The sequence below is a fragment of the Topomyia yanbarensis genome, chromosome 2, assembly GCF_030247195.1.
Source record: "Topomyia yanbarensis strain Yona2022 chromosome 2, ASM3024719v1, whole genome shotgun sequence".
Classification (NCBI taxonomy): Eukaryota; Metazoa; Arthropoda; class Insecta; order Diptera; family Culicidae; genus Topomyia; species Topomyia yanbarensis.
This window is the reverse complement of record NC_080671.1, coordinates 225,290,727-225,304,331: the sequence shown is the minus strand read 5'-3', so window position 1 is coordinate 225,304,331 and position 13,605 is coordinate 225,290,727. Positions and strand designations below refer to the sequence as shown.

The window sequence follows — 13,605 nt, the reverse complement described above, 5'->3', positions numbered from 1 at the left end:
GTGACATCCCAGAAAGAACATATGATTATCCTACTGGCGACGGTGACCGTACCCTGCCTGCAAAGCGAGAATCACACACAACGGCAGCTGATCACCCCAACACATTTGATCTATTTAATTTCCCTGCTAGATACCAATGCCCGGGTTTTTATTATCGTCTGATGTCCAATTTTTAGTTCAGTACCCATCGTGCTTCGGTGGGTAACAGAGCTAATGAAGACCAGTTACAGATCAGGATCGCATTCTCCCTTGATGGGGCGACTTACTTGGTGGTTTTCCGATCGAAGCTTTTTCTTCCGTCTGTGGTAGGACGGCCCAGAACGATCGTCGGTGGTTTAGTAATAATCCGCTGTTTCCTCTATCAAACGCAGTAGAAATACCTTCACGACGCGATACTGCTTTGATTTCTCCACTGCACTACAGTTCTTTTCTTCGAAATCGTTTGCACGGGGTTTTATGTCGGCGTTAAAAGATCAATTTCAATTTCACTTCACTCGTATTTATTTGCATCAAAAAGATCACTCGCGGCAAATGGTACGCGCACTGACTGTCTCGACCGGGGTATTATTGTCAACTGCCTTTGTCAGCTGATTTTCACACATTCCGTCTTCCACAGCTGACGGTTCTACCTACCCGTATATCATGATCATTTGGTTGTATTGCGCGATCACTGTTTGGTGCACTCTCGCTCTGCGATCGCTCATTATGCTGATCGGTAAACATAGTGGATTCGTAGGGTGGTTCATCAATTTGGTTTGGGGTTTTTGATTGTTTTTTTGCATTTAATTAGGTTTGATTAAATATGGTTTATAATTAAAAGTTTAGATTTAATTCATTTAAGTTTAGATTAATTGAAATTTAGGCTTAGTTTTAGGTAGTTCTTTTTAATTTAAGTTCACGCATCAACATTCCGGCCACCTTGAAGTAGCATGGATACTTCAAATTCATTTCTTGCTTGTACTTCTTCTATTATTCGTCCGAACTGGGATCAGACGGTGTGGACTGCGTTTCCAGTGTCGGAAGCAAGGCCAGTTTCACGACTGGGCGGACAACTGAATCGGATGTGGCGGTTTTCAGGGTGACAACGCGAACGATTCCATCCTTGTTCGGGTGTACCTGGATGATTTTTCCGAGTGACCATTGAGTTGGCGGCAGACATTCGTTCTTGATCACCACAACTCGTCCGGGTTCAATGGTGACCTTGGGGTACTACTTCGTGGCTCGTGACTGGTACTGCTAAAGGTACTCGGGATACCACCTTGCCCAAATCCTTTGGACACGCTTCTGGGTGAGCTGCCGATGTGAAAGTCGATTGTCGGGTACATCACAAAGTGACGGTTCTGGAACGGCTTGTAGGCTGGTTCCCACCAGGAAATGGCCTGGGGTCAGAGCTTCCAGGTCTGACGGATCGGACGGTATCGCGGGGAGAGGTCTGGAGTTTAGACACATCTCGATCTGGGTTAGTATGGTTATCATGTCCTCGTAACCGACGTTCACACAGCCGATCTCACGCAGCAGATGGTGCTTAGCTGACTTGACGGCTGCCTCCCACAGACCACCGAAGTGCGAAGCGCAAGGTGGAATGAATCGCCACGTGATCTCATTCTCGGAACACCAATCGAGGATCTACTTTCGTCCACCTTGATCGGACGTTAGCATCTGGTGGATTCGGTTGAGCTCGTTGGACGCTCCCTTGAATGCGGTCCCGTTGTCGCTATGGATCTCCCACATTATTCCTCTGCGGGCGACGAAACGGCGAAGGGCAGCCAGAAAGGCTGGCGTAGATGGATCCGAGACTAGTTCGATGTGGACAGCGCGGGTGGAGAAACACACGAAGATCGCGATGTATGCCTTCGTCGGTGCACGGTTTCGTATCGGTGATTTAATGTAGACAGGCCCACAATAGTCTACACCGCATACGGAAAACGGTCTGGTTGGCGAAACTCGCGAGGACGGCAAGTCTGCTACTGTTTGCTGGATCAAACGGGGCTTGCTACGAAAACACATGTAGCACTGATGATACGAGCGGCGAACGAGGTCGCGTCCTCCAATCACCCAGAGTTTCTGGCGCATCGTGGTTAACGTCAGCTGTGGTTCTGCGTGCAGCAGATTGTAGTGGTAGTGCTCTGACAACAACACGGTAGCGGGTGCTTCGCAAGCAGCATTATCGGGTGCTTCACTTTTTTCGAAACTGCGGCGTGCTTGAGTCTCCCACCGACTCGAATAACGCCGTCTTTATACATCACCGGTTTCAGCCACTTCAACGATGCTGGAAGGAGATTGCGTTGGGATATCTTGGACAGCTCCTTGGAGAACATCTCACGTTGGGCAATTCGGCACAATGCTAGATCAGCATCGCGTAGATCAGGTGTGGAAAGAGACTCAAACGGCTCTGGTTTGGTCTTCTGGACGGCAGCTCGTAGAGTGCGGAAATATCGCATCCAATACGCGATGGAACGTCGTGGCTTCGTGAAGCTGGAATAGCGACTGAAAAGTCGAGCGGAGAAAGATGGTTCGGCAACCGCTACCGACATCATGGCGACGTTGCCTTTGCTCTCTGGCATTGTGGACAAATCGCACGCTGGTAGCACAGTGCGTGGCCAGTGGTGTGATGAAACCGATAGCCATTGCGGTCCCATCCACCAAAACTCGAGGTTCACGATATCGGCCGGATTTACACCTCGGGATATAAGGTCTGCTGGGTTGGATTCTTCGGGGACGTGCTGCCAGGAGCAAGATCCGGTAGTGGATTGAATTGTGGACACTCGGTTTACCACGAACGTTTTCCAGCGCGATGGGCACGATTGCAGCCAGTAGAGGACTATCGTCGAATCAACCCAGAAGAACACTTCGCACGCTGTCTTAAGGGACTTCATCACCTTCTCATATAGATTAGCCGACAACACGGCGGCACATAACTCTAGGCGCGCAATCGATTGGTAGGTGGCTAACGGTGCGACCTTGGATTTTGACGTTAGCAGTTGAACACGAATTTCTGTAGCGGATTCAGACCGGACTTAGCAGCATGCGCCATAGGCCTTCTCTGAAGCATCGGAGAAAAAGTGGAGCTGGATGGTTTCGGTCTTGACCTGCGACACGAATCTGGGAATGCGGATTGTGGAGATTGCGTCCAGCGTACCATGGAACTCCTTCCATTCGCCTTGGAGATGCGGAGGTAGCGGACAATGCCCACAGACACTGCATGAACAGCTTCGCTATGGTGATTGTCGGGCCAACTAGTCCTAGTGGGTCGAAGATCTACGCAATGTAGGACAAAACCTTCCTTTTGGTCAGAACGGGTGCTGGTAGAGGCAACTGGACCTTGAAGCGCATCGTATCGGACTTAGACTCCCACACGAGTCCTAGGGTGGATACGGATTGTTCGTCCTGGAGATCATGCAGAGGCAGTAGAGCGAAATCTTCTTGCGGCACTTGCGCAAGGACTTCGGAGGAATTGGATGCCCACTTCTTTAACGGAAGGCCAGCTGACGAAAGCATGGCGGAAACTTCTTGGCGAAGGCGGATTGCGGATTGGACATCGTCAGCTCCCGATAAAAAGTCATCGACGTAAAAATCCTGCTTCACAGCATCTACGGAGGCGGGGTACTTGTCGCCTTCGTCCTGTGCAACTTGTAGAAGGGTGCGAGTTGCCAGGAATGGTGCTGATGCAAAACCGTACGTAATGGTTTGGAGCTCGTACGCTATGAGCGGATCGTCGGTTGGAACGCCAGAGAATGCGTTGAAGCGGTCGGTCTTCGGGATGCAGCTGAATCTGTCGGTACATCTTTTCGATGTCGGCTACGATGGCGATCGGGTGTGAGCGAAACCTCATGACGATAGACAACAGGTCCTCCAGGACGACAGGTCCAACGAGCTGCTTATCGTTGACGGAAAATCCAGACGATGTTTTACACGACGCGTTGAAAACAACCCGGACCTTCGTGGTTGTGCTGGATTCCTTGAACACAGGATGGTGCGGGAGGTAGCAGTGCGGATTCACATCGTCTACTGAATCGACGAGTTTCTTTATGTGCGCCATTCGTGCGTATTCGTCCATGAACTTGCAGTATGCATCCTTGGTGGGAGGATCACGCTTTAGTCGCTTCTCAAGGCTCAGGAAACGACGTTCGGCAATGGCTCTGGATTCGCCGAGGTTGACTAGCGGATCACGGGTGAGTGGCAAACGAACGAGATAACGACCGAACGAATCGCGAGTGGTGGTAGTAGTGTAAAGTTCTTCACATTGTTTTTCTTCTGCGGAATACACAGAATACGGCTCAACAGCTTCTAGCTCCCAGAATTTCTGCAACGCTTGTTCTAAGCTTCGATCGACAGTGGTTAGATGACAGACGCGGGGAATGGTGGGATGATTGATGGATATCTTCCCGGAAACAGTCCATCCGAACACCGTCTCTATTAGCAACGGTAATCCCTCTCCCAGGGAACGCTTGCTGCCAGGATGCAGCTCATGATACGCTTCACCACCGACAATCATGTCAATGTCGGATGGGATATGGAATCTGGGGTCTGCCAACGACAACTTGGGAAGATTCCACGTGGAAATGTCGATCGGAACGGTTGGAAGGTTGACCGTCGGTCTCTTGAGGATCAGGAACTCAAGTTTGGTGGAGTACGGTGTCGACTTCGACTTGATCATAGCTGTCAATTGGCACTTTATCTGCTTGGTTGATTCAGCTATGCCAGCTACTGCGATATCCACATTGATGCGATGAATGTTCAGGGAATTTGCAAGCTTCTTGGTGATGAAGTTGCACATGGATCCGGAATTCAGAAATGCACGTGCGGGGATCTTCTTGCCATTCTGATCTACGACGAAGAGGGAAACAGTTTCCAGTAAAACTGTACTGTGCTCAGCCTGAACTGATAGGCTTATTTGGCTGTTCGGCTTCGCCGAGGTGGAAGGGTCAGCGATGGCGGACGTCGAGGGAATCGGCTGACTTTCCTCGATAATATGAGTCGATAGCATCTTCGGCGGTTCTGACTCGTGCAGCAGGGAGTGGTGTTTTTCGTGACAGTAACGGCAAGAGAACTTGGAGGTACAGTTCCTGGCTTGGTGTCCAGTACGGAAACAATTCCAGCATAAGCGCTTTTGGAAAACTAGCTCACGGCGCTGACGGACGGACACCTCGGAAAATGCAGGGCATTGAAAGAGGAAATGCTTGTCTGGACAAGCGAGGCGCGAGGGAGCACTGTAGTTCGGTTCAACGGTAGCTGCCTTGTACGCCACCTTGAACGGCTTTGGGGTTGGAATCGGACCGGCCACCTTGGCTGTAACCGGTTGTTGGGACCGATATTGCAGGTCAGTTACGACAGATGTCAGCAATCGGGCACGCTGGTAGAGGAACTCGATCAGCATACAATAGGTAACGTCGACGTTATTGCTGGTTTTCTCCTCCCAAGCACGTAGCGTAGTTGGATCCAACTTGTAGGAAAGGAGGTTTACCAACGGGGTGTCCCAATACTGGACTGGCTCGCCTAACTTTGCCAAAGCCCGCACATGCCAATGGAAATCGTCAGCCAATCCTTGGATTTCTGGAGGGTTTTCTCGCTTGACCGGTGGGAGGTCGTACAGGGCTCGGAAGAGCTGACTTTTCAGGAATCGCTTGTTGTCATACCGCTTTAGCAATGCTTCCCAAGTCGATGCGTAATTGTCCGCTTCAATGACTACGGACTCGAAAGGTTTCCGGTCTTCTCCCTCTAGCGATTGCAGCAAGTACTGCAGCTTCACAACCGTCGGAATATCTGCATTGCTGTGGATCATCGACGTATACGTGTCACGGAAAGCGAGCCAACGCGAGAAGTCACCGCTAAACTTGGGAAGATCGATCTTGGGTAATCGTAGATGGAACGAGGACGACGCATGAGCAGGTGCCGCCATAGTGCTGTTCAGCATGGTTGAGTTGAGGTCCGCAGCACGATTGGAGAGCAGAAATCCTTTGACCGTACAATAACGCGTCTCGAAATCCATTCTCTCTTGCAGATGGGTATCCAACATCTCCGGTTTATCGTACAACTCGATCTGTCCTCCTTGTAGATCCGGTCGAGTGAATCAAGGCGAATTGGAATTTGACACGCATCCCGATCACAATCGAAATTCTCCGCGAACTTTTCCACTGCCTTCTGCACTACAAGGATCCCTTTCCGCTGGATCACGTACTCTCACAGCTTCTTTTCTGCCTTGGTTGCCATTATTGTACCACCTCACTGATCTTCACTACCACCACTTCAAATATCGGAAACGAAAAAAAACGATACAAATCGAAAAATCGGACTCCTTCCCGGCGCGGGTACCGTTCCTACACGACACGGAATCGAAAATGGCACAATTCGAACGAAAAAATCCTTCCTGTCGCGATATGTCAATTTTTCGCGGAACGATCGAGAATGGTACGCAAATCGAACGAAATTATCCTTCCCGACGCGAGCGTACCAATCTACGTGAATTTGCCACTCACCACCACCTCAGCAAAAAACATGCAAATTTTCTCGCAAACAGAAAATTATCAAAAAATCCTGTTCCGAGTTGGCGCAAATCAGCTGCGATGACAAAAGTTCGCAATGAACTGCAGCGATAGCGTCCAAAATGGCCCTAAAGGTAGGCACCTTCGGGGGCTGGGACGGGCAGTATCTTTGCCGTAGCGTCGCGTCAGCAGCAATTTGTAATAGCGTACTCACCGCACCGATCCTTTCTGGTAGGGGGTTCCTCCGTATCCGGCTCGAAGGACCAATGATGGGGCGACTTACTTGGTGGTTTTCCGATCGAAGGTTTCTCTTCCGTCTGTGGTAGGACGGCCCAGAACGATCGTCGGTGGTTTAGTAATAATCCGCTGTTTCCTATATCAAATGCAGTAGAAATACCTTCACGATGCGATACTGCTTTGTTTTGTATCAGTGGGTGCTCGCTTACCACACGCATCGCAAGGTCCTTCGTGATAAAATCTAGGGAATCACCAAATCCGCCATTCGGCGTCTGGCTCGTCGTGGTGGTGTAAAATGCAAAATTCCGATTTAATCTTCGAATGCTAATGGTGTGCAGGAAAATGTCATCCAAGATGCCGTGACCTACACTGAACACGCCAAGCGCAAAACCTCAATGAATGTCGTCTATACTCTGAAGCGGCAGGGACGCACTTTGTATGGATTTGGAAGTTGAAAAGGTAGAACTCACTTGTATCCAAGGGTGGCAAAAAATAAATACTGAGGCTCGTTTTCCGATTTCGATCAGCTCCAAGAGCAGATATAATCGACTGATTCCTTCAACCCTAAAATGAGCCTCATTTACTGATGGACTTCCCGCTCATCACTGAGCGATAGAAAATAACGATCATAGAGGGATAGAATTAATACATCGCTCACGCATCGCTTGTCGTGCCATCAGCAGATGAGCTGTAAATGTATGGCTCAGTGATAGAAAGATGAGCGATGTTATAAGATACTATTTTTGAGCATCTGATGTAGATCTGATTCTCATAATGATGGAATTTTATTATAGAATGAGATGTATGTAAAATGGATGACGAAAAGAGAAGGGAAATAGATGTTTACCGCCATTTTCAAATTCAAGATGGCGACTTCCAGTTACGCAAAATCGCCAACATTAATATGAGTATTTTTGGAATGGGGTTAATGAGTACACGACGGAAATCGACGTTTGGTGTCGTTTTGAAATTCAAGATGGCGTCTTCCGGTTACGTAAAATCGTCAACAACTCCACCAATATGGGTATTTTTGGAATGTGGTTGATGAGTACACGACGGAAATCAAAGTGTGGTGTCGTTTTGAAACTCAAGATGGCGACTTCCGGTTACGCAAAATCCTCTATAATCCCATCAATATGGGTATTTTTGGAATAGGGTTGATGAGTACACGACGGAAATCGATGTTTGGTGTCGTTTAGAAATACAAGATGGCGACTTCCGGTTACGTATAATCGTCAACAACCCCATCAATATGGGTATTTTTGGAATGCGTTTGATGAGTACGACGGATATCGATGTTTGATGACGTTTTGAAATTCAAGATGGCGACTTCCGGTTACGCAAAATCCTCTACATATTACTCCATCAGTGTGGGTATTTTCGGAATGCGGTTGACAAGTACACGACGGAAATCGATATTTGGTATCGTTTTGAAATTCAAGATGGCGACTTCCGGTTACTCAAAATCCTCTATAACCCCATCAATATGGGTATTTTTGGAATGGGGCTGGTGAGTACACGACGGAAATCGATGTTTGGTGTCGTTTAGAAATTCAAGATGGCGACTTCCGGTTAAGATAAATGGTCTACAACTCTAAAACAATTTCTTTTGCATAAAAAACTTAAGAATAAAGTAATAAGAAATAATTATGAGACAAGGAACTAGAGCAGGATTAAAACAGCTTCGGTTTATTACAAATAAAGAAAGATTATGATTTAAGCAAAACCGCAACCTTGAATTTCAAAATGGAGCCAGACAGCGATTTCAGTCGTACACTCATCGATTCCATTCCAAAAATGTTGAGCATTAAGAGTCACTACAGCAAATACTTGTTTTATCAGCCGCTGTGTTTATTTTAGACCGACGAAATGGGGACACAGTTAAACTTTGATATACATCTCGGTTTAAAAATTGTACGTTATATCGAAGCATGCAAAATTCTCACAGAATTGTTGTCTATGGTACTTTATTTTGTAGAATTTTGATAACGAGTGACTAATTTTGAAAATCTTACCCACCTAGCAGTGTGAAACAACTTTTCTCTTAAGAATATTATAGTGGTTCCATGAAAAAGATGTCACAATTACTTTTCTTACTTACAATAATTTTTTTATTTCGATTATAGAGATTTTAACCTTAAGGTCATTTGCTTCTTCGGGTTTGAAAAATCTCATATGAGAAATTTCTAACCCTATGTGCGGAGTCGGGAGTCGAACCCAGGTGCGCTGCTTACAAGACAATCGATTTACCAACTACGCTACGCCCACCCCCAGTTATAAGAATTAACTTTATTGAAAATTTTCTTATTTTGACTCATTTCCTAATAATTAAATCATTAGTCATTATTATTATGTCTGGGTTTGTAAAGTGTTTCTTAATATGCCCACCGCTTGCACCTCATCAAATAAAAGCAATACATGAACTTATATCATTAGAATGGACAATAAAGATCCACTTGTATCCACGATTCAAGAAATTTTGGAAACATATTTCAGTCCGCTAATCGGTTTCCTAAATACCCCAAACCGGTCGTAAAACGTGCACAGTAACTAAAATTATGATCTCTCACTCTTATTAATTTGATGTGACACATAATAGGATTCGAAAACACTTTTCGATTCTAGTAACCAGATGCAGGAGTTTCAAAAACCAGCAGTAAAATTTTGATAAAAATCACTGGATTCCTAGGGTACGTCATTTCATGCGTCACATGATGGCAAAATCAATGCAAAACAGACAAAACAATCATGAGTCCAGCGAACTGAATTCAGGAATATCCGAAATCGGAGTTAAATGTGTCCGCATTACTTTCAATATGATTCGTAGATCATATGGTTGAAGTAATTTGATGACCCAAATGTTGAGAATGATAAAAAGATTTTGTAGAACCGAATTCGGAAGATTCAGGAAGCGATTGTATCTGATATTATTCATTTGAGTTTTCAGTTAGAACTTACTGATCTTGTATTATTTATTGAGATACGTGGTTGGTTTTAATAAATTACGATCATACGCAAATGAAATTGGAAAAAATCGCTCTTTTAGCTTTCACTAAAGTAACCAATTGCGAACATGCTCATTAGAAGCCTAATTAATACGTTTTAAGATTGTGTGTAACATATTGAATTCTTAAAATATGGATTACATGCGCAATTGATGCGAAATTGGGACCTGAAAAATAAATTAAAAAATAAGTACGTTATATCGAGTGACGCTATATCGAGGGTAACATACCCCGATATCGAAAATTACCTGTATTGGACAAATTGGGACACATTTTTTCTACTTTTTTAATTAACCAAAGATGTTAAAATATTCTTCAATAGTTCCTAGATGCAGCCCCTATAACCTATTCTGTTTATTTGGTATTGAATTTCTCTAAAAGGGGTATTCCAGCGCAAAATTTAAAAAATATCTTTTTTATTTTTGCATATTTTGCATCTTTAAGACAAGAAAAGAAAGATTCAGAAATGGGTTTACTTCAATTTAATCTAGTTAGGCTCTTAGAGCTCATAATTTTTTCTATACAGTGTTGGGTAAAACATGTGCAAACATGTACTTTAATGTCATAACTATAATTATAATTAATAGTATAACTATTTGTAGTTTTCAAGGAATTGTATGTGTTATTAGCGTCATGATGGCAGAATAACATTTGTTTAACAGTTTTGTTGTGAAACATAATCTTTTCCGTATGTTTTTGTAATATTTCACAAAAAAAAATTAGCGGAAAGGAAAAGTTACACTTGTTTTGTCCAAAGAAAAAATGCACTTCGCATAATTTTTTTCAGTGTGCCGTCGTTAACGAATTTTTTGCCCATATAACGATATGGAATCAAATTAGAACTCTAAACCACCAATTGTGCAACTTTACTTTGCTTCGGTTCGGTTCAAGAACGATTAAGTTTACTGACGCGATCTAATAAAGTTCGGTATTTGTTACACATGTTTTACCCAACACTGTATAAGGCTGACAATCGGGTCAAAACGCTGATAAAACCGGGGGTAGACAAAATTTGGGGCTGATAAAATCGGGCCTTCACTGCATCTTGAATTTCAAAATAAATCCGAATCTTAGGTTGCGAAACCGGAAGTCGCTATTTTAAATTTCAAAACGACACAAAACATTTATTTCCGTCGTGTACTCATCAACCGCATTCCAAAAATACCCATGTTGATGGGGTTGTTGACGATTTTACGTAACCGGAAGTCGCCATCTTGAATTTCAAAACGACACCAAATTTCGATTTCCGCCGTGTACTCATCAACCCCATTCCAAAAATACCCATATTGATGGGGTTGTTGACGATTTTACGTAACCGGAAGTCGCCATCTTGAATTTAAAAACGCCACTAAACTTCGATTTCCGTCGTGTACTCATCAACCGCATTCCAAAAATACCCATATTGATGAGATTGTTGACGATTTTACGCAACCGGAAGTCGCCATCTTGAATTTCAAAACGACACTAAACATCGATTTCCGTCGTGTACTCATCAACCCCATTACAAAAATACCCATATTGATGGGGTTGTTGACGATTTCACGTAACCGGAAGTCGCTATCTTGAATTTCAAAACGACACCAAACTTCGATTTCCGTCGTGTACTCATCAACCCCATTCCAAAAATACCCATATTGATGGGGTTGTTGACGATTTTACGTAACCGGAAGTAGCCATCTTGAATTTCAAAACGACACTAAACATCGATTTCCGTCGTGTACTCATCAACCCCATTCCAAAAATACCCATATTGATGGGGTTGTTGATGATTTTACGTAACCGGAAGTCGCCATCTTGAATTTCAAAACGACACCAAACTTTGATTTCCGTCGTGTACTCATCAACCGCATTCCAAAAATACCCATATTGATGGGGTTGTTGACGATTTTACGCAACCGGAAGTCGCCATCTTGAATTTCAAAACGACACCAAACTTCGATTTCCGTCGTGTACTCATCAACCGCATTCCAAAAATACCCATATTGATGGGGTTGTTGACGATTTTACGTAACCGGAAGTCGCCATCTTGAATTTCAAAACGACACCAAACTTCGATTTCCGTCGTGTACTCATCAACCGCATTCCAAAAATACCCATATTGATGGGATTGTTGACGATTTCACGTAACTGGAAGTCGCCATCTTGAATTTCTAAACGACACCAAACTTCGATTTCCGTCGTGTACTCATCAACCGCATTCCAAAAATACCCATATTGATGGGGTTGTTGACGATTTTACGTAACTGGAAGTCGCCATCTTGAATTTCAAAACGACACCGAACGTCGATTTCCGTCGCGTATTCATCAACCCCATTTCAAAAATACCCATATTAATAGGACTGTTTGCGATTTTGCGTAACTGGAAGTCGCCATCTTGAATTTGAAAATGGCGGTAAACATCTATTTCCCTTCTCTTTTCGTCATCCATTGTACATACATCTCATTCTATAATAAAATTCCATCATTATGAGAATCAGATCTACATCAGATGCTCAAAAATAATATCTTATAACATCGCTCATCTTTCTATCATCGAGCTACACATTTACAACTCATCTACTGATGGCACGACAAGCGATGCGTGAGCGATGTATTAATTCTATCCCTCTATGATCGTTATTTTCTATCGCTCAGTGATGGGCGTGAAGTTCTTCAGTAAGTGAGCCTCATTTTTGGCGATGAGGAAAAAACCGATTATTGCCACCCTTGTTGTATCATTATAAAATGGCCCTTTTCAGGGCCACCAAAATCATTTCAAAGAATAAGTTTGCATTTTCTGTTTCATGGATTGTTTCTCCCTGGAGAGCAATTTGGGTTAAACCCTAAATTATAATTTATTTCAGTACGCAAGTTACAAATATGGTCAGAAACAAACTGGAGTGAAGTTGAAAACATTTGTACTAGGCGCATTCAAAAAAGGTTTGAATTCTCAAACATTTTACCAAGGTGCCGTATTACATTACTCTCTTTACCCTGAGTGTTCGATAATCTCCGTATTGAAAACACAATTTCTATTTTGTTCTTGGGAAGCAGTACGGCTTGGATATTTGGCAACACATCGCCCTGAGCTATTGTCACTCCGGAGAGCAGTTTGTTCAACTTTTCGTTGTTACGAATCACCAGCTGCTGAAGACGTGGGATAATTCGTCTTTTTGTTGTCACGGGCAGCATTTCCTTCCAATTTAAACACTTTAGCAGCAAGGTATTCCATTACAGCTACTAAGTAAACGGCACTCCGACGCGTTCAACACAATTAGCTTGTGTATCGACCAACGAAGGGGAGGAGCTGCGAAGAATACATATTGAGGACAACACAAAAAAGGACGAGCTTACGTTGTGATGTAGTCAGGTATAAAAACTCAGCATGCTGTTGTTCAGTTCGTTTGCAGCATCTCCCGCGAAATTCAAACCGCCGACCGTTTGCTGCTGTCAGAAGAGTTGGCCAAGCACGCCGTCTCAGATGGCACCAAATGTGTTACCATATACACCAGCTCCAAGTAAATTCCGAACACTGCCCAAACAAAAGGCCCTTTTCAGGGCCATCAATTTATCGACAAAGAATCGAATTGAAGTTTTGTTATTACAAGCATCAGAAAGCGGCTTGCCAAGAGCGTTGGATGGTAAGTGAGCCACTTGTGAACACTATCGTCGCTTTCAAGTAGAATGGCACAAAATAAAAAAGTTATTTGTGTGCTTTTGTAGACAGGTTAGTGTAATGATTCAATTTACAAAAATCGAACGTTTTCTAACGTTTCGATATAGGTGCTCCGTTTCAAAATTTTCGACCAGAATGTTGCCTGTTTTTCTAATAGTGAAAATCTGCTGTTGTACTGAATGAAAACCTTCGATTTTTGCGCTGATCGGAAATAGTTGTGACTAGT

The 13,605-nt window shown here is 44.1% G+C and overlaps 1 protein-coding gene across 1 annotated transcript; it reads right to left on the bottom strand.

Annotated features, from left to right (window-relative positions):
* Positions 1-2,084: 2,084 nt before the first annotated feature.
* On the bottom strand, positions 2,085-6,937 carry LOC131680112 (uncharacterized). Its single transcript, XM_058960833.1, has 5 exons — positions 6,697-6,937; positions 3,701-6,048; positions 3,280-3,621; positions 3,039-3,215; positions 2,085-2,960 (listed from the first exon to the last, which is right to left on the bottom strand). The coding sequence occupies exons 1-5, from the start codon at positions 6,935-6,937 to the stop codon at positions 2,085-2,087; spliced, it is 3,984 nt and encodes a 1,327-aa protein (XP_058816816.1).
* Positions 6,938-13,605: the final 6,668 nt, after the last annotated feature.